Below are 22,442 nucleotides of genomic sequence, written 5' to 3'. Positions count from 1 at the left end.
ATTTTTCCCATACCTATGCATGTTTTTGCAAGGGGTAGTGATACAGTTACCTTATAAAAGTGTGTTTATTCTCGTGGTTCATATTTGCAATTCTAGTATAAATTAAAATCCCCACAGTACCATAGCACACTGATAGAGCATTCAAAGTAAATTATCTGTCAAAAGCATTTAACTGTGTCAGTCAAAATATCCTTTTAAGTAAATTAGAATTTTGTGGTGTAGCAGGAGGTTCTGCAAAATGGTTCATCTACCTGAGTCCATTGAGTCTGATTGGTTGCTGTATACAGTCATCCACAGTCCTTGAGGATAGCTCCACAATTTATTTCATCACGGGCACAAACAACCCAATGTCACATGTTAATGATGTTGATACAGTCTTCATCACCATACACAGCTTACATTCTTCTATGGATTTCAGTTGGAGGCATGTTTTTTGCAGTTGGAAACTCAATTACAGGATGTTGTTTCTCACACACAGACAGTTACATTCCACACATCCATCTTCTGTGCTGTAGACTATGTCCATTCAAATGTTTGTTATATTAACATGTAAACATTTGAAGGAAATCAGTCAACACCTTTTTAAGATTTTTGGTAACAACATTAAAGAATATGTTGTCCTTACATAAGAATATAGATTAATAATATCAAATAACGTGAATGGTACGTATAATCTGACCAACACACATTGTTTTTGCAATATGATTATGTAAATAAGTGTTCCAAACTGATTTTCTCTTCGATATTGTGTGACTGCAATAATCTAAGAATTATCATAGGTAGGCCTACCTCAGTTTATGACATTTCATGAGACATCTTTATTATTACCTCTTAACTGAAATTATGTTCAAGATTTTTTTACTTACTCCACATCCATGAAGATCATTTCGTTTGGAGTATGTGAAAGGGACACTAGCATCTCTATTGTTTTTGTAAATATGTGTTATGCATCCTTGTTTTATGGCATATTGCAGATTCTTAAGGATCTCCTCACTGTGTATCCATGCACCAAAAGTTGCATCTAATCTATCTCCACTTTATCAGTTTGTTCCATCATTTTGTTTTGCCTCCTCTAGCAGCATGATCTGGCAAAGTGGCACGGCAATGCCATTTTGTATTACTTCTTACCTTTTAGATGCCTGTGTTCTTTTTCACTTGCATCATGTGCTGCATTTTTGTATGTTACCCTTTCATCAGGTAAATTTGATATCTTGTGTGTTATCCAAGGATTTCTGCTGGCCCTTGTCTTTTTTCCTATTTGATCCTCTGCTGTTACGCTGTTTCACCCTCAGAGTTTCCAATTTGTCTTCTGTTTTATTTCTTTCTCCTGTAACAGACAATCGTTTACTAATGCTCTGTTACAAACTCTCAATAGCTTTTGGTTTGTTCAGTTTATCCAAATACCATCCTCTAATTTTTTTTACCTTTCTACACGCTCTTCAGTTTTAATCTACAGTTCATAATAGATTAAGGGCAGACTCCACTTTTGCCCCTGGAAATCTTTTGTGGTCTAAAACCCAATTTTGAAAGCTTTGCCTTATGATTGTGTAATCTATATGAATCTTTGCGGTGCTTCCAGGTCTCTTCCATGTGTACAACCTTAAAACAAGCATTTGCAGCAATTAACTTTCATTCCTTACCCCCCCCCCCCCCAGTCCACTTTCTCAGACTATTTTTCCTGTTCTTCTTTTTTCTGATATTAAATTCCAGTCCCTCATCATAATTTTGACACACCAGATGCCAGAGTATCATCGGGGTCTTTCCATGTCAAAGGGACCAATATTAAAAAGTTACCATCTCCAAATCTAATGAAATTTGGTGTGAAGGTTCTGTATTGTCTTCGATGTTTATATACCAAATTTCAGTCCAGTATCTTCAGTGGTTGAATTTTTAGGGGCCTTTAAAGAGCGGCCACTCACCTTCGCACCACCCATGAAGGCGCAAATGTGCCAAGTTTGCTAGGCCTTTTATAAGTTCTAGCAAACATTTGGTCATTTATTTTAATATCCATAGACAACTTTTTATGCTGAATCACACTATGGCAAAAATTAGGGACTTAGCCACACCTAAGTGTACATACAAGCCTCTAAATTGGCTAAAAAATTCATCGCGTTATTCCGAGAACCAAGATTCGACCGACCAATGCTACTTCTCATATGAACCAAACAGACCAAAACTTCAGAGGTTTATTGCTACCTATGATGTCTACATATGGATTAAATTTAATTAACATTGGATGCCTAGATGAAAAGATATGCATCTGCAAAGTTGGCCAAAATTTTCTACGAGCAAATTTTAGGGTATTTTTGGCGGGCAATATATCAGCTGTTCCCTGTTTAATCTTTTTCCCTTGTCGCAGCTGGAAAGAACATGCTTTAAGCTTTCAAAGCAATATTGTTTAATATCTGAATCTCGCATTTTGATGAGTAAGAATACCTATCAAAAGTAGGGAAAATGGATTATCGATAAGTACAAAAACTTAATACAATTTGAATTTGTAAATCAGAATATGTGTAATTGTAGTGTCTTTTAGTAGTGTAAGATTAGCCTGTGGTTTAGGGAATGTAACTCTGCTAATAAGAAGTGTTATTACATTATTTCACAGTATAGAATATAAATATTATGTAACCTCATAAAATGCTCTTAAGATTATAAAAACCAAGTAGATGTAGTATTTCTTGACTTCTGAAAAGCATTTGACTCAGTACCACACATACGCTTATTGTCAAAAGTACGATCATATAGGGTATCTAGTGAAATTTGTGACTGGATTCATGACTTTTTTGGTTGGAAGGACACAACATGGTATTTTGAATGGAGAGCCATTGTCAGTTAGAGAAGTAACTTTGGGTGTGGCCCAGGGAAGTGTGTTGGGACCCTTGCTGTTCATATTGTGTATTAATACCTTGCAGACAATATTAACAGTAAAATCAGGCCTTTTGCAGATGATGCAGTTATCTATAATGAAGTACTATCTGAAAGAGATGCATAAATATTCAGTCAGATCTTGATAAGATTTCAATGTGGTGCAGAGATTGGTAACTTGCTCTAAATGTTCAGAAATGTAAAATTTTACACTTCACAGACAAAAAAATGTAGTATCATATGACTATAATTTCAGTGAGTTACTGTTGAAATCGACCAACTCATACAAATACCTGGGTGTAACACTTTGTAGAGATATGAAATGGAGTGATCACATAGATTCAGTTGTGGGTAAAGCAGGTGGTAGCCTTTGGTTTATGGGTAGAATACTGGGAAAGTGCAATCAGTCTACAAAGGAGATTGCTTACAATTAATGCTTGCAACCATTTCTAGAAAATTCCTCATGTGTGTGGGACCCATACTAAATAGGACTGACAGAGGATATCGAATGTATATATAGAAGGGCAGCACAAATGGTTACAAGTTTGTTTAATCCATGGAAGAGTGTCAACAGAGATCGTGAAGGAACTGAACTGGATGACTCTTGAAGAGAGACATTATGTAGACTATCCTGAGAAAGCCTGTTAATAAAGTTTCAAGAACCAGCTTTAAATGATTACTGTAGGAATATACTACAACCTCCTACATATTGCTCACGTAGGGAGTCTGAGGAAAAGATTAGAATAATTACCGCACATGCAGAGACATTCAGACAATCAATCTTCCCAACTCCATGCGTGAATGGAACAGGAAGAAACCCTAATAACTGGTACAATGGGACATACCCTCTGCAATGCACCTCAAGATGTTTGCAGAGTACAGATGTAGAAGATCATAATGGAAAGCTATGTTGCTTTAGAACGTTTCAACTCTACAATTCGTGGTGGTGCATATATGCGTTATCACTCAGTTTCCATCAGCATTATAAAGCAGCAGTAGTTTTTTAATGCTCTGTCAGCACAGCAGTGCATTGCAGAATCACCGCTTTCAGTTGTTGCTTCCATTATTGGGAATTTTCAGTGTTGGTCTTCTGTGCGGTGTTATCTTTGGTGTTAACATTGTAAAATCGTAGTGTCGACTAGCAAGTGTTTGAATTATCAATAATCATTGCTGTAGCTGATGATAAGCACTAAAATGATATGTTTTGGTAGCCTAATTTGTGTATTTTATGTACAATCAAGACTGAATCTTTTATCTGAATAAATTACAGAAACTGTGGAATTTTAAGTAAATGATTCATATGCATCACCATGTGTAACAGCATCTTACATAATGCTTCAAACCAGGATGTTAATGAGCTTTCAAAATTGGTTGTTATAGGTTAATAAACTATTGTGTAAAATGAACCAAGAGATCTTTGCACCCTTCTACTTCGGCAGATCAGAGGGAGCTGATTGTCATAAGTTATCACCCTTCTATTATGGCAAAAGTCAACTACAATCAGCTAAGGAAATGTCACCAGTGGACAAGGAGCTTCTACAACATAAGTTTGGGCTTGATTTTACTGAAGATGCTCAAATTTGTCCATACCATAATGCCATGTTGATGACAAAATTTCAATTCGTCCAGAAAACTTGCTGCAGCCCATTTGGTAAAGAAAAACATGTAACCAAGAAGGCTTTAATACCAGTAATCATTGTAATGTCTGATAGGTTGAAGTACTAACTAATGAAGTTTCTAAACCTGGTAAGAAAATTTGTACCAAATGTAGACCTGAAGTGGCCCAGACAGAATCACCCTCCACTGAAGACATGGATGTTGTTGATGCTTGCTCTACTGCTAATGCTCCATTATCATCATTTGGAGAGTCACCATTAAAGCATCACGGGATCAGCAAAAGTGATTCAATGGGACACATGAAGTGCAAAGTTCTGAAAGCCTAAGGCGGGATTACTTAGGTAATTGCCACAGCTGCTAGTATGAGTCGAGTAGGTATTGCTCAAATAAAAATTAATGGAAGTGTGTTAAAATGTACAGATATGGACTTCAGGCTTCAAGCAATTGCAATAAAGTTCAAATTTTGACCGTGGCCACAATAGCTGGACTATTATGAAAATAGCTAAAGTGGTGAAGTAGTCAAGGAAATGAAAGATGGAAGATTGTGGTGACACCTGCAAACTGAAAAGGGAAAAAGGTCAATGATGAAGTAAAACTAATTTCCGTACTTTTTTTGAAGATGATGAGTTTTCTCGTTTATGTCGAGGCAAAAAGGATTGTGTTGCAGTAAGAATAAATAGGAGAAAGATTCACAGACAGAAACGCCTGCTCCTCTGTAACCTGGGGGAAAAAAAGTTCATTGCTTGTTGTAAGCAATAATGAAATTAAAAAAAAAAAAAATTGTTGTTTCAGGACAGAATGATATACTGTAGTTGGTGCTTCTGGATCACATTCTGTATATGTATGTGCAATTCATCAAAAAGTCAAATTATTGTTGACTTCAGCAGCCTCCATCTAAGACGACTACAAGGATTTGATGAAAAAATTGTCTGCAGTTTAGAATCGGAAGATTGTATACTGCAATGTTGTGAGGATTTTCTTGAAGACACTTATAAAGACTGTGATCCTGAAGAAACAATGGAATACAAGCAATGGATCCATATTGACACAGACACGTTGGAGACATGTCACATGATTTCACGGAGGTACAGGTTTTGAAAATTACCGATTTACAAAGCCATCACTTTGTGTCAAAAAACCAAAGTTTATACTGTAAGCAGCTAAAGGGAACTCTTGCAGAAAATGAATTAATTATATGGACAGATTTTGCCATGAATTATTCCTTTGTTGTTAAAGATGCTGTGCAAAGATTTAAATGGTAGAATAGTCAGGCCACATTAAATCCATTTGTTGTCTATTTTGGTGGCAAAGGTGGTCAGAGTATTAGTATTTATATGATTAGCAACTGTCTACATCATGATACCATTGCAGTCCATGCCTATCAGATGAAGTAAATAGCATATTTAAAGACAAATATTGAAAACATTAAGATCATTTATTACTTGTGATGGTTCAGCTGCTCAGTATAATAATTTCAAAAATTTCATCAATTTATGTTTGCACAACAAGGATTTGGCATCACTGCTGAATCGAATTTTTTGGGAACAAGCCATGGTAAATCATCCTGTGATGGCATTGGGGAGCAGCAAAAAGACTAGCAGCCTGTGCTAGTCTGCAGAGGCCCTTGTATAACCAAATATTGGCTCCATATGATTTGTTCAAATTTGGTCATGGTAGTATTCCACACACAAATTTTTTTATGTACCAAAAGAAGAAATTGAAAAAAAGTTAGCCCGATCAAGAAATGAGGTTTGCCGAGGAACATACCATTTCTAAAAACAAGATGAAATCATCAATTTAAGCCAATTAATTGTAATTAGCTCAGAGTAAGCAGATTTTCCAATGATGCTGCAACATTCACAGTTAATGCCTTCAAAGCAGATGAAGAAATTCGAGCAATGTTGATTGCAAGTTTTACAACCAGTACAATGTGTTGCATGTATGTATGTATGTATGACAATTTTTGGTGCATTGGAAATTTGTAAAGTTTCATTTGAATAACCTTGTCCTCATCAGCTTTATGCATCCAAATGGTTCTGATTATTCCTTCCATGGCCAACAGCTAAAGACACTTGCTGGATTCCTAAGCAACATATTTTCATAACTAGAAGCACCTTCAACATAAACATAAGGAATCATCCACAATCTCTCCTTGACAAAATTGTAAAACTGTTTAATATTATTGTTTGGCAAATATGCCGTGTTGTGTATTATTTGTTTTTATGACATTTTAAATTAATGTTTGAAGCTGATTTATATACTCGAATAAAAGTTAGTTGTGAACTTAATGAGCAAAATATTTCACTTTTCAGTCTTCTCGAAGTACTAAAATAATAACTTTTGAAACATCATCTTACTCATCAAAATGCAAGATTCAGAAATTAAACAATATAGCTTTGAAAGCTTAAAGCTGCGTCAAGGGGGGGGCGGGGAGAAAAAAATGGCCAAGGATGTAGAAAATTTTGGTCAACTTTGCAGATGCATATCTTTTCATCTAGACATCCAATGGCAATTAAATTTGATCCATGTATATACATCTTTGGTAGGAATAACCCTCTGAAGTATTGGTGTGATTGGTTCATATGAAAAGTCGCAGTGGTCAGTCAAATCTTGGCCCTCAGAATAGTGCAATGAATTTTTCAGCCACTTGAGAGACTCTTAACAATATTTAGGCATGGCAGAATCCCAAATTTTTGCTGTGGTGTGATTCAGGATAAAAAGACATCTATGGATATTGAACAGGGTGTATACGACCCGGGACAAACGGGAGATCCGAGAAAAACCCGGGAATTTTTTCATCCGGGAGAAAACCGGGAAAAACCCGGGAATTGTTTAGAATTCCGGGAATATTTCATTGTTTTAGCTTTCAGTTAAATTTTTCTGATTTTGACTGGTAAGAACCATTGCTCAAACAAAGGATATTACCGTATCCCACTACTGCAGACTAATACTACAGCAACAAAATATGAACGAAAAAAAAAGAAGAAGAAAACTTAAGTTGCAAAGTAAATGTGCCGTGTACAACAACAAAACACAGTGCTCATACAAGAATCTGCCAACAGCAAAGTGTGTCAAAGGCTTTAGGAAGACTATGCAATGCTTCACAACAACAAATTGTTTCCGATGAGCGTGACGTGTCACAACGGGCGGGCTCTAGCGCATGCGCAGTTGAGTCTCGTATGAGTAGTACCTTCTTTCGCTTCTGGTTACGGAAGTATGGCTGGGCACCACTACTTAATATTGCACCGGTTCGGAAATTTAGTAAATCTGGCGCTGATGTCCAGAGCAGTCTGAGTTGTGGTGGGGAGATGGATCGTATCCACGTGAACTGTGTTTTAAGTTCAGTCATTTTGTTGTTTCCGTTTTGTTTATTGTTCTCACGTTAAATGATAACAAATGAACTTTTGCGGCCGGGAGTTATCAAATGAATTAAAATACGTTCGCATGATTACGGAAGGCTAAAATATGCAATTAGTTTTAGATTTTATCTCCACCTTCCTGTCAGTCAAGTATTAATCGCCTTGCAGAACAATGAAATTATTTTTGTCGGTTTGCTAAAGAGGTTTGGCTTTCATTAATCTTTTCTACTTTATTTGAAACGAAGTTATTAAAAATTTTGCTTGCACATTTGTGTGATGTATCTTGAAGCGTAATGCGCGGAAAAGATCAACATTGTATGTGGAAGCTTAGCGTCTCTTCCAGCTTATTAATCTTCAAGACCAATATTATATGTGAATGCTATGTATATTAATTTAAACCATTAACTTTTCTTATTTGTGTGTTCGCGCTGCTTAAGAGTGATCTTTCTATTGGCTGACTACACCACGTATCCTATGCTGTCATCAGCTGGCGAGATCACGTGTACATGAGCTTATGACTGGCTTACGAAAGTGCATCGCAACCGCGATTTCAATGCTTCGGAAAGTGACATGCGGTGTATGGTGGAATTCAAATTTATACCTTCGTATTACGGAAATATGCAGCGTACATGTTGGTGCATATCAAAGGTCTTTCAAAAAGTGTTTTCCCCCTCTGAGTTTAGTTTTCTAAAGTGGCGGGAAATTCTACGTCGGTAAATAAAACCAAAAACATTCAAAAAATTGTTGACTTTTACAGTGCCGAGGAAGAATATACTGTCACTTAACACGGAAAAAGTGTATTTTCATCCGGGAGAAAGTGTATTTTTAACCGGGAAATCCGGGAATTTTTTTCCTTGTCCACGTATACACCCTGTTAAAGCAAATGATGAAGTGTTTGCTGGAGCTTGTAAAAATGCCTAGCAACTTCGCGTATTTGCACCTTCGTACGTGATGTGTAGAGGAGTAGCCTCTCTTTAAAAGCCCCTAAACATTCGACCACTGAAGATACTGGACTGAAATTTGGTATATGACTGTCAAAGGCCATATAAAACCTTCACACCAAATTTCATTAGATTTGCAGATGGTGGAGTGGGAACCCCTGGTCCCCTTGACATGGAATGACCCATCAACTAAAAAGACTTACACAAATGGATGGCCTATCCAACGGAATGCCCTAGCCACATGTATATCTCAATTAAATTTTTGCCTCCCTTAACTATCTCAGTGATTTATTTTGTCTCATCATACATTCTTTCAATTTATTCATCTGTGGAATTAGTAGATACAGAAACAAGTGCTGCTACAGCTGGTGTTCATTTAGTATCTGTCTTGGATGGTGGTAAACTCACGTTTCATTCCCTGTCAATTCGGGGCCAAGAAAAGTCTCTTCATCACTTGCAAAAAGATCAAGAAAGTCTCGTGCACCTCTATGGAACCCATTGCACACATAGCTAGAGATATCCTAGTTGATCGCTCATGATTTCGTGAAGAACGGTTTGGGAAACTTCGGGACCGTTTGTCCTGGTCAGCAGTGGTCACACGGCAATGAGAACGAATATGCTAGTGAGGTTTTTGCACCAGTTCATCAGTCATCACAGACGGGCATCCACTTCTCTCTTCATCATGAATTTCTGTTTTCTTCCAAAAATGAAATTCTGTACCCATTTTGTCATATGTTGCAATGAGATAACCTCCTCGGGATACGCTGACACGATTTTGCAGTGAATCACAGCAGTGTTCATACCCTTGGCATTCAGGTGGTGTATGACAGCGTGCATTTCACGCTTTGGGGGGGGGGGGGGTACGGAATGAGAGCGCTCATCTTTAACAGTCACAACGAGAGTCAGGATGCTACAAATGAGTATTACCCCTCTTAAATATAAGATTATTGCCATTGCAGAACAAGCAGTGTTCTGTAACAACACTTTCATACTATTCATTTTAAGAGTTATGGATTATGTTGTTGTTTTTTTGCCCTCTGCTAATAGTGTGGTATTAGTTCTGTTTCCTTCCAGTAACAGAGAGACTAGACCAATTACTATGCAACACAAATGCCCAAAGAACATGAGGCAATAATCTTAATTTAATATTACAAATGCCAAAATACGTGATTCATTAAGAGTAGAAAACTGTGAAATGTATATTTTTGTATCCCTTAGAGTCTTAAATTACCATTAATTACTATATTGAGCAGTGTTTAAACATACACTGAACATTGGTGTTTCCATTGTAGGCACAGTATTCATGAGAGCTCAGAATGTTCAAAAATGAAACATTTAGGGAAAAATAATCTTTTTGTGCAAGTTTATCTTTAGTCAGTGACCACACAGGCATATAGTTATTATACAGGGTGACATCAGGCTCCAGCTCTCGCCTGTTGTGCACCAGAAGGACAGCAAGTTACATACTTATCTTTTTCTGTGTTTTCTTTGTAGTTTAATTCTTAAATTCTGTGCATGTTTTTCTAGTTAAGGGGGTGTAATCTTGCATTTTTGTAACTGTAAAGTAGAGATTCATACGGTCTGTAGCTATACACAGCTCAGTGGAAGTCAGCTTCCATTGGTGACACATGAGGAAGGTAGCAAGTAGCATATTTAGATTTCTCTCTGTGCTTCTGTGGTTGTCATCCTAGGATGGGTAGGACGTGTGAATGCTGTGTGCAGCCACAGCAGGAGCTGGTTGCAATTTGCGAACAAATAAACTCTCTTTTGGCTACAGTCAGTCATTGTTAGGCTGCTGCCTTGAGGTGTAGTGGTGGTGGAGAATTTGGAATGTCTCACAGAACACTGCAGGTGTTGCTTATTTTGGCCATGAGCGCTGCTGCTGAGGCTCCTCCTATTGTACCTGACCCTGTTGATTCACCCTCAGTGCATGGTGAATGGTGGGTGGTAAAGTTCGAGTTGGAGGGTTGGTGTGTAGTCTGGTCACCTAGCATCGCCCATTTGCCCTGTGAGTGGACAGGTGGCCACTGCTTCAGCAGGGTTTGAGCAGACATGTAGGGAGAGGGGTTTGAGGGCCAGAAAGAAAGCCAGTGTGGACTTGGTGTGTCTGCCAGGGGCCCTGATCTAAGATGTGGAGGAGACCTTGCTTGCAGCTATTGACTATGCAGGTTGCAGTCATCTGCAAGTTTTGACTTAAGCCGGCACCAATGAGGGCTGTTGCTGGTGTTCTGAGGCCACCCTCAGTTCATAAAATTATCTGACAGAAGTGGCAGGTTGCAACAAGGGCTCACAATTTGCAGCATTTTTCCCAGAGTTGAGCAAGGTTCTTTGGTTTAGAGCTCAGAGGAGGGTCTCAACCAAAGTCTTCATCGACTCTTTGTCAGTCTTCGATGCAGACGTCTGCACCAGTGTAATGGCTTGGAGAATTGCAGGACTTGTCTTGATAGGTAGGTCTGTGGTGTACTACTCAAAAGAAGGAGTTACTCGGGTAGCAGAGTGGTTGTAGAGTGAACTGGTGTGGTTTTTGTTTTTGTAGTTTGAGGTACTCTCATGAACACTCGCCAGTCGTAATGCAGATAGCTGTCAAAATTGTATCAGTAAATTGTTGAAATAGTCTTAACCAAGTTCCCAAATTTACTGCCCTCCACGAAACTTGTCACAAACATATTACTCCTGGGAATACGAGCAGGCTGAAACTCAAAGGAGAATGCTCTGAAATATTTAGTGAGTCATGGAACATATATTAGAAAGATGGATTGAGGCTGTAGGAGGAGGAGCGTTCATTCCAGTTGACAAAAATATTCTCTCTATTGGGGTCAAATTTGAGTGTGATTGTGAAGTTATATGGTCATATATAAAGAGATCTGCGTGAGTTTAGTTAATTGTTGGACTTTTTACTGGCCACCCGATTCCATTGTAATAGTTTGTCGTTCAAAGAAAGTCTACTCTCAGTAGTGTGAAAATACTTTGATCACGCAGTATTAGTTGGAGATGACTTTAACTTACTGAGTATAGACTAAGATATCTATGGATTCATTGCAGGTGGTATGGACAGGTAGTTTTGTGAAATACTTTTAAACGTATTTTCAGAAAACTGTCTTAAAAGATTGTTAGAGAACCCACATGCAATGGAGGTATGTAGCTGCAAACAGGCCTGAACGTATCAGTGGTGTCAGTACAGAGATAGGGATTAGTTATCATGATGTCATCATACTGACACTGCTTACTAAAGTTATTAAATCACTCAAGAAGGCTAAGAGACCATTTTTGCTAGAAAGAACAAATCAGCAGATGTTAACAATCCATGTGGACATAATTTAGTTCCAGTATGAAGGACATAGAGGAATGATGGGCAAAATTTAAATGGGTAGTAAATTGCGGTGTGAAGAAGTATGTGTCAAGTAAGTGGATTAAAGATGGAAAAGGCCCTCCATGGTTTAAAGACAAAATTTGGACAGTGCTGAGGAAGCAATAAGTCGCTCATTTACCGGTCTGGTACGGTAGTAGAAGATGGCAAAAGGAAAGCTGAAGTCTTAATTTTTGCATTCAGGAAATAATTCACACAGCAAGATCATACAAACATACCATCATTTGACCATCACACAGAATCCCATATGGAGGACGTAGGAGGAGAAAGAAAACTGGTGTTCTACAGATCGGAGCGTGGAATGTCAGATCCCTTAATCGGGGAGGTAGGTTAGAAAATTTAAAAAGGGAAATGGATAGGTTAAAGTTAGATATAGTGGGAATTAGTGAAGTTTGGTGGCAGGAGGAACAAGACTTTTGGTCAGGTGAATACAGGGTTATAAATACAAAATCAAATAGAGGTAATGCAAGAGTAGGTTTAATAATGAATAAAACAATAGGAATGTGGGTAAGCTACTACAAACAGCACAGTGGACGCATTGTTGTGGCCAAGATAGACACGAAGCCCACGCCTACGACAGTAGTAAAAGTCTATGTGCCAACTAGCTTTGCAGATGACGAAGAAATTGAAGAAATGTATGATGAGATAAAAGAAATTATTCAGATAGTGAAGAGAGATGAAAATTTAATAGTCACGGGTGACTGGAATTCGATAGTAGGAAAAGGAAGAGAAGGAAACTTAGTAGGTGAATGTGGATTGGGGGTAAGAAATGAAAGAGGAAGCTGCCTGGTGGAATTTTGCACAGAGCACAACTTAATCATAGCTAACACTTGGTTCAAGAATCATAAAAGAAGGTTGTATACATGGAAGAAGCCTGGAGATACAGACAGGTTTCAGATAGATTATATAATGGTAAGACAGAGATTTAGGAACCAGGTTTTAAATTGTAAGACATTTCCAGGGGCAGATGTGGACTCTGACCACAATCTCCATTGGTTATGAACTGTAGATTAAATCTGAAGAAACTGCAAAAAGGTGGGAATTTAAGGAGATGGGACCTGGATAAACTGACTAAACCAGAGGTTGTACAGAGTTTCAGGGAGAGCATAAGGGAACAATTGACAAGAATGGGGGAAGGAAATACAGTAGAAGAAGAATGGGTAGCTTTGAGGGATGAAGTAGTGAAGGCAGCAGAGGATCAAATAGGTAAGAAGACGAGGGCTAGTAGAAATCCTTGGGTGATAGAAGAAATATTGAATTTAATTGACGAAAGGAGAAAATATAAAAATGCAGTAAATGAAGCCGGCAAAAAGGAATACAAACGTCTCAAAAATGAGATCGACAGGAAGTGCAAAATGGCTAAGCAGGCATGGCTAGGGGACAAATGTAAGGATGTAGAGGCTTATCTCACTAGGGGTAAGATAGATACTGCCTACAGGAAAATTAAAGAGACCTTTGGAGAAAAGAGAACCACTTGTATGAATATCAAGAGCTCAGATGGAAACCCAGTTCTAAGCATAGAAGGGAAAGCAGAAAGTTGGAATGAGTATATAGAGTGTCTATACAAGGGCGATGTACTTGAGAGCAATGTTATAGAAATGAAAGAGGATGTAGATGAAGATGAAATGGAAGATATGATACTGCGTGAAGAGTTTGACAGAGCACTGAAAGACCTAAGTCGAAACAAGGCACCGGGAGTAGACAACATTCCATTAGAACTACTGACAGCCTTAAGAGAGCCAGTCCCGACAAAACTCTACCATCTGGTGAACAAAATGTATGAGACAGGGGAAATACCCTCAGACTTCAAGAAGAATATAATAATTCCAATCCCAAAGAAAGCAGGCGTTGACAGATGTGAGAATTACCGAACTATCAGTTTAATAAGTCACGGCTGCAAAATACTAACGCGAATTCTTTACAGACGAATGGAAAAACTGGTAGAAGCCGACCTCGGGGAAGATCAGTTTGGAGTCCGTAGAAATATGGGAACACATGAGGCAATACTGACCCTACGACTTATTTTAGAAGCTAGATTAAGAAAAGGCAAATCTACGTTTTCTAGCATTTGTAGACTTAGAGAAAGCTTTTGACAATGTTGACTGGAATACTCTCTTTCAAATTCTGAAGGTGGCAGGCGTCAAATACAGGGCGTGAAAGGCTATTTACAATTTGTACAGAAAGCAGATGGCAGTTCTAAGAGTCGAGGGGCACGAAAGGGAGACAGCAAAGGACTTGGAAGAGCAATTGAACGGAATGGACAGTGTCTTGAAAGGAAGATATAAGATGAACATCAACTAAAGCAAAACCAGGATAATGGAATGTAGTTGAATTAAGTCTGGTGATGCTGAGGGAATTAGATTAGGAAATGAGACACTTAAAGTAGTAAAGAAGTATTGCTATTTGGGGAGCAAAATAACTGATGATGGTCAAAGTAGAGAGGATATAAAATGTAGACTGGCAATGGCAAAGAAAGTGTTTCTGATGAAGAGAAAGTTGTTAACATCGAGTATAGATTTAAGTGTCAGGAAGTCGTTTCTGAAAGTATTTGTATGGAGTGTAGCTATGTATGGAAGTGAAACATGGACGATAAATAGTTTGGACAAGAAGAGAATAGAAGCTTTCGAAATATGGTGCTACAGAAGAATGCTAAAGATTTGATGGGTAGATCACATAACTAATGAGGAGGTACCGAACAGGATTGGGGAGAAGAGGAGTTTGTGGCACAACTTGACTAGAAGAAGGGATCGGTTGGGAGGACATGTTCTGAGGCATCAAGGGATCACCAATTTAGTATTGGAGGGCAGCGTGGAGGGTAAAAATCGTAGAGGGAGACCAAGAGATGAATACACTAAGCAGATTCAGGAGGATGTAGGTTGCAGTACGTACTGGGAGATGAAGAAGCTTGCAAAGGATAGAGTGACATGGAAAGCTGCATCAAACCAGTCTCAGGACTGAAGACCACAACAGCAACAACAACAACAACAACAACAGGAATAGGTGTTCCTGGTGCAGAGAAGCAACTGCGAGTTGAAAACTAGTAAGTCGCCAAGTCTGAATGGAATCCCAGTTTAGTTCTACAAAGATTACTCTTCTGCATTGGTTCCTTCTTAGCTTGCATTTATTTCAAATCTCATGCTCAGTGCAAATTATGAAGTGACTGGGAAAAATGCAGGTGACTCTTGGTATATAAGAAGGGTAAAAGAACAGACCCACAAAATCACAGACCTGTACCCTTAACATTGGCAACAAGCAGACTCCTATTCGTAGATTTTTGGGAAGTAGGCTGTTAATAATGTTACGAGCATATGGAGTAGGTTCCCTGATATATGATTCGCTCAAAGACTTCTTAAGTAATAGAACCCAGTTCATTGTTCATGACGGGGAGTGTTCATCAGAGACAAGGACATTGTCGGGAATGTCCCAGGGAAGTATGATAGGACTATTATTATTCTCTGTATATATAAATGGTCTTGCTGACAAGATGAGCAGCCATCTGCATCCATTTGCTAATGGTGCTGTGCTTTACAGGAAGGTGTCATCGTTGAGTGACTGTAAGGATAGAAGATGACTTAGGCAAAATTTCTTCTTCTGCATGTAGATCACTAGTGCAATCCATTCTTGAGTACTGCTAGAGTGTTTGGGATCTGCACCAGGTCTGATTAAAGGAAGGCATTCAAGTAGTTTAGAGGTGGACTGCTAGATCTGTAAATGATAGGTTCATTCAACATGCAAGTTTTACAGAGATGGTTTGGAAACTCAAAATGGGAATACCTGCAGGGAAGCTGATGCTCTTTTTGAGGAACACTGTTGAAAAATTTAGAGAACTGGCTGTTGAAGCTGACTGCAGAATGATTCTATTACCGCCAGTGTACATTTCGCTTAAGGACCACAAAAGTAAGAGAAATTACGGCTCATATGGAAGCAATGGAACAGGAAAGGATTTAATGTGTAGTGGTTGGTACAAGATACCATACACTATGCGCTACAGTATTCGGTGACTTGCGAAGTATGTTTGTAGATGAAAGTAATGGTGAATATTTCAAGTGATAAGTTTTGAGTGGATAGAAATTTAATGCATACGGTTCTGAACACTATGCACAGTTGTAAGACAGTTGACTAACTCTTTACAACTGTTTTGTCCGAACTAACTGAGGATGTTGTTTAAAGCTTATTGTCTTTTTTTAATATGTGAGGTGTGATCAAAAATTAACAAAACTTTTTGTTTCTCTGAAAGAATCTCGATTTATTCATCAACATCACCTTTGTCACTTTAAAGTAATCTCCTTCAGATATAATACACTTGTGCCTGCACTTTTTCCAGTCTTTGAAGCACTTCTGGAACTTACTTTTCATTATGGTGTTCAGCACCATCATTGAGTCTGTTTTTATCTTATCAATGGCGGCAAAGCAACACCCTTTCATGGGAATAGAAAGAAGTCGCGAGGGGCAATGTCCGATGAATATGGTGGCTTAGGCTACATAAAGGTTTTGTTTTTTATCAAAAAAATTGTGAATGAGCATTGAGGTGTGAGTGGGGGCATTATCATGATGCAATTTCCACAAGTGGTTTTGCCACAGTTCTGGTACTTTTCTTTGGACTGCTTCATGCAAATGGCTCTTACTTTCCAGGTAATATTCCATACTGACAGCATGACTATAAGGCAGGAACTCAAGATGCACTATCCCAGTGTAATCAAAGGAATGAGTGAGGAGAACCTTCATATGTGGTGGAATTTGTCGAATCTTTCTGGTCTTGTCTCTTGAGGCAGTTTTCATTTGGATGATTGGGCCTTTGTTTCAACATCATACTCAAGCACTGATGCTTCATCACCTGTTATAACCTTCTTTAGAAGTTCTACATTGTTGTTGTCTTCATTTGGCAATTCCTATTCCTGAGCGATGTCTACGCAATGTCATTTTTGGTCAAAATTCAACAGTTTTGGAAAAAAGTTTGCTGCTAAACATTTCACCGCCCCCCCCCCCCCCCCCAAAAAAAAAAAAAAAAAAAAAAAAAAAAAAAAAAAAAAGAGCTTGGCATGAGCCAAAGGGGCTGCTGACATCATCAGCAACCTCTCTGATGGTCATTTGGCGATTTCCACAACAATTTCTTTAATTTCTTCCACATTGTCATCAGTAATTGATGTTCCAGGGTGTCTAGTGCAGTTGTCATCTTCAATATCTTCTCGAACTGTTTGAAATGTTTATACTATTTATAAACTCTTATCTTACTCACGATAGATTTGCCAGATGCCACGGTCAACATTGAAATGTTTATACTATTTATAAACTCTTATCTTACTCGCGATAGATTTGCCAGATGCCACGGTCAACATTTTGAATGCGATGCTGCACTTTATTCCATTTTTCAAGCAATAGTTAATGCAAATTCTTTGATCTACCATTTTCTAAAGTAAAAAATCACAGAGCACTCAAAAACACATATAACCTTTTCGAGTGTTAACAATAAATTAAATATTCCTAAATATTCAATACAGCTCAAAAGCAAACATACATCAGGACCCTGTGTAAAAAAAAAAAAAGATTGAAATCGGATGTATAAAGCTTGCTAAATTGAAAAATTCCCATTGCTTTTTGATCACGCCTTGTAAGTATAAACAACATTGCAGCACAAATGTATAATTTGCTGCTCACATCAGCTTGATATTTTCTTACAGATTTTGTAATGGAAACTTGACTGCCGCTTGTGAAGAATACCTTAGATGGTTTTCCAACTACAGATTCCTGAATTTAATGAAGTTTATTTGTATTTTCAACAATCGTTAACACTGATACAGTTCTGTGTGGCACATTTCTTCTACATGTGGCATTGGAAAAATTGCAGATAACGTAGAACCTATTCTTCAGTTAGTTGAATTTAGTCTTATTACAAGCACACAAATAATTTCAGTATGTATTACAAAAAGATTATGTACTTTACATCAATGTGACTTGTTGTACACTTTGTATCTTCAGTAGGTACAACACTTTCACACTGGTGATGATGCTTGATGATTGGGATGTTGTTGAAGGGGTTAGTCCTATTCATACTATGTATTGTTGAAAATGTTGCACACTTCATATCATATGCACCATAGATAACTTTCTGACTTACTGGTTGGTAGATTGGTCACACAGGCCATGTTTGTTGGCCCGCGGAGGTTTCTACACCTTACTCCATCGGACTTTTATCTGCAAGGTTGTTTGAGAAACAAAGTCTTTAGAGATAAATTAAATGGAGATGAATTAGTCACTCACATGTTGAACTGTGTTATCTTCATATAAATACACCTAGCCACTATCAGAATTGCTAAGGGAAATCTGTAAAGAGAAATGAAACTTATATTGGAATTGGTGGTGAGATTTTTGCCAATTTATTTTAAACTGTTGTAAGCTGTAGAGTGTTTTATACTTGTTCATTTCTTCAATAAGTTATTTGCATTGCAATGGTTATGACCTTGCTCCATTGAAAACCAAACACATGTTTATGTCAAGAATCGTCCTGAATAGCTACTGAACGAGCAAACAGACTTCAGTTACTTTGCACTTCTTGATATTGCTACATGTGACTCAATCAAATTTTGTAAAATTATGCCTAATTATAAATCAATGTGCCAGTTATTTATTTATTTTAATGTCCTATGATTATGAAAGTATCATTTTTGTATATTTGGTATTACATATAATTTATTTTAGGATGGTGAATTCTTTGCTGTACAATTATGCACATCATCATCATTGTCATTTACGCTAGACATTGGCTAATAACCTGAAACCTTGATCATAAAAATAAATAATTAATAAAACAGATGGCAAAAAAGTGTGTGTTTTCCATACCAGTTTTCTAAATTCACATTGCCTCCACTGATACTTGAAATGTAGACAAGGTTCATTCAATAAATAATGCCCCACAGTTTTTTCTCTAATCATATTAAGAGTTAGAATTTGGTATCAATATAGTCTACACACTAATTTTCTATGTAGTCCCCATCACATTCTATAGGCTTATGTCAGCCAAGTATCACCACAAACTGTAGAGCAAATTGTTAAGTTTTAGTGTGCTGCTCAGCGCAAATAATGGTATCTGCATGGTTCACCATTTTGGATGCGGTGGCTGTGATAGTATGTCACAAATGTGGCCGATTATGAATTGCAATATCTATACATCCTGACCCAACAGCACTTCTATCAACTATATCATTACCACGCACTGAACAAAAATGTTTGTGGATGTTCACCACACTTTCTATTTCCACAACCAAAAATTCAACTGCAGCTCATTCGTTGTGATGAGCGTCCTGTGTAAATATCAATTTGATGGTTTACTACGGCTTTGCCATCTGACAAACACTGTCTGCCTGTGTCCATTCATGCGAATGGACAGTTTGTTGCTGGTCATTCCCACATAGAACGCTTTTTTCCCCCTAAGGTAAGTCTTTCCGCTCCCGGGATTGGAATGACTCCTTACCCTCTCCCTTAAAACCCACTTCCTTTCGTCTTCCCCTCTCCTTCGCTCTTTCCTGATGAGGCAACAGTTTGTTGCGAAAGCTTGAATTTTGTGTGTATGTTTGTGTTTGTTAGTGTGTCTATCGACCTGCCAGCGCTTTTGTTTGGTAAGTTTCATCATCTTTCTTTTAGATATATTTTTCCCACGTGGAATGTTTCCCTCTATTATATATATATATATATATATATATATATATATATATATATATATATATATATATATATATATATATATATATATATATTAACTAATGTTTTTTTTGTAGTGTTATACAAAGAGAGAAAGGAAGAAATTATTTTCCTCTGCTTTACAGTGAACTGGAAGGTGCAAAACCGTTTTCAAGGAAAATACACCCTGATGAATTATGGTTGTATAAAAATCCCAGAAGTGAGAGCTATGTTCCTGTTGTTATGTTATGGGTAAGCACTATTGTCTGTATGCACTTTAAATCAGCTCATCTCTTCTGTAATGTGGTGCTCAAGAATCAATCTTCTTACAGCCCCTGGTTTTCATTACACCAGCAGCTGTCATATTTGCCATGTTCCTACTGCAGAGGGACAAAATTGATGTTTGTCAGGCAGTTCTGAGTTTGACTTTAGGGCTTTCCCTAAATGGTGCACTCACTAACATGATAAAACTAATTGTTGGTAAGTAATTTCACAATAGATTTTAATGAGAACACTTAAACGGCTCAAAGTTTTTCACTCAACCTGTTTTTTTACCTTATTGTACTACTAAAATAAAATGATTTGGTAAAAATGCTACACCAATTTGTATATTTTAGGACGACCGCGACCTGACTTTTTCTGGCGCTGCTTTCCAGATGGAGAAGTTAACCCTGATCTAGAGTGCACAGGAGATGAGAGTGTAGTCTGGGAGGGACGTAAAAGTTTTCCTAGTGGGCATTCATCTTGTAAGTAATCATTGCTTGTGAAGATCCCAGAATTAGAATGAAACTTTTACTTCAATAAACCCTGAAGTGCACATACATTAATTTGATTTGGAAAGTCACTGTCGGTTCTAAAATTTTGCTATTAGTCTTAAATAGTTACTTAACTACAGTTTCCATTGTGAACATCTATGTTAATTATCTTGATTATTAGCCTACACCCGACTCATTTGCAGTATTTATATTTAATTATTGTTACGCAGAATATACTTAATTTCGAATGAAAGACTGCATTAATTCCATAACAGTTTTCTTCACATAAATCAATATTCTTGACTGGCTTTATTATACATTGTGGACTCTTGAGTAAACAGCTTAAAATCACAACGTATAATGCTGTGAATCAGTCTGCACATCATAGCCACATAACCATACATACATTTTAAATGGTTTTTCCCATTTTTACTGTGTGCTAGCACTCGAAATTGTAATTAGTCAAGATCTTGTAAATGTCAGCTCTTCTGAAGCATATGTATTTCACAGTCATTGTAAGCAGTGATGGCTTGTGATGTTTCATTGCTTGTCTTGCTAGTCTCCATGTGTTGTAGATAAGATGTATTCCTGAACATGCAGAGAACAGTAATAAAACTTCAGTTATTCAGCACAAATCTTGACCATTACCAGCATCTGCAAATTCTCTTGCATACATTTTCTTTACTCGAAGCTTATGGATTAGTCTTAGCTAAGACATGGCCTTAAATGCTCACACCTCTTGCATGCATGGCATGTGACTTATCTGTTTTAGGATCGTAACAAGGGATAAATTGTTTGCTGATCTTAGCTGCACAAGAGATTTAGGCTGGTGTACCTAAGGGGAGACAAAAATGAGTTCATTGTGGTACTGCAGTTCGATTGAAATTTGCGTGTAATTTTCTTGTCTGTGTAACATTGTATTCTAATGTTACATTCCATCAGGTGACAAATTTGAAACAATAAATGGAATCGTCATTCTTCCATAATTCTGAATAAATGTGCAAAGTTCTATAATCATTAAGGCACATTTGGGAGGAGTAGGGTTTGATATATGTCTTGCTGTCTAGATTTAGATTTTCTGTGGTTTCACTAAATCAGTTAAGGCAAATTCTATGATGGTTTCTTTGGCAAGGACACATCCAATTTCCTTGTCCAATCCTTCTTTGTGTTCTGCTCTCTATTGACCTCACTGTCAGCTGGACTTTAAGTAATCCTAGTCTTATTTCTTCTTTTCTTATTTGTAAAAGTTCTGCAGCTTAACTGCGTAGAAACCAAATAATAGGAAACTTCTCATTTTTGTGGCTCTCATATGGATAAGTTTTTATGGTAGTTTTCACAACTTTGTTACATACAGTGTACTGTTATCATACTTTATAACAAAATTGATAATTTATAGGGTAATGGTATAGTATTTTATTTTTTATCACACATTTAGTTACTTGATTCACTATTGTCCAAACCCCAAAGGAATACTGTCTGCAATCACCTTCCTATATGCCTGGATATCACAGCGGCGTATTATTGAAACAGGATGGTGGAAACACTGTTTGATACGGCAAATGGAACTGTCTGGAAAACAAATGGTAAATGAAGAGGAGAAGAAAAAATGTTCTTCAAGAATTGAAAGGTAAGAGGACAAAACAAAACAAGAAATAGAAAAAGCTCGGGCCACTGGAGAAATAGTGTCAAATAAAGTACTTGTTTTGCTACATGTTTCTTGGGAACCAAAACTAAAAGATATTATTGAATCATAAAGAAGAAACTTTCAGAGGATCAATAATGATGGTATTTTCTATTCCACTGTATAAAACATGTCACAGACAGATTTGAAGTGGCAGAAGCATAAAATCAGAAAAATGAAAAT

General features: G+C 37.4%; 1 protein-coding gene across 1 annotated transcript in view; it reads left to right on the top strand.

Annotated features, from left to right (window-relative positions):
* The window catches only part of LOC124612586 (phospholipid phosphatase 5), a 51,582-nt gene that overhangs the window by 2,708 nt on the left and 26,432 nt on the right, over positions 1–22,442 (top strand). Inside the window, exons 2-4 of the mRNA XM_047140874.1 lie at positions 19,970–20,075; positions 20,156–20,303; positions 20,441–20,569. Coding sequence (XP_046996830.1) covers positions 19,970–20,075; positions 20,156–20,303; positions 20,441–20,569 — 383 coding nt within the window. The remainder of the gene's footprint in view (positions 1–19,969; positions 20,076–20,155; positions 20,304–20,440; positions 20,570–22,442) is intronic.

This window comes from Schistocerca americana, chromosome 1 (assembly GCF_021461395.2).
Source record: "Schistocerca americana isolate TAMUIC-IGC-003095 chromosome 1, iqSchAmer2.1, whole genome shotgun sequence".
In the NCBI taxonomy this organism is placed as follows: Eukaryota; Metazoa; Arthropoda; class Insecta; order Orthoptera; family Acrididae; genus Schistocerca; species Schistocerca americana.
This window is presented reverse-complemented; position numbering and strand designations above follow the sequence as displayed.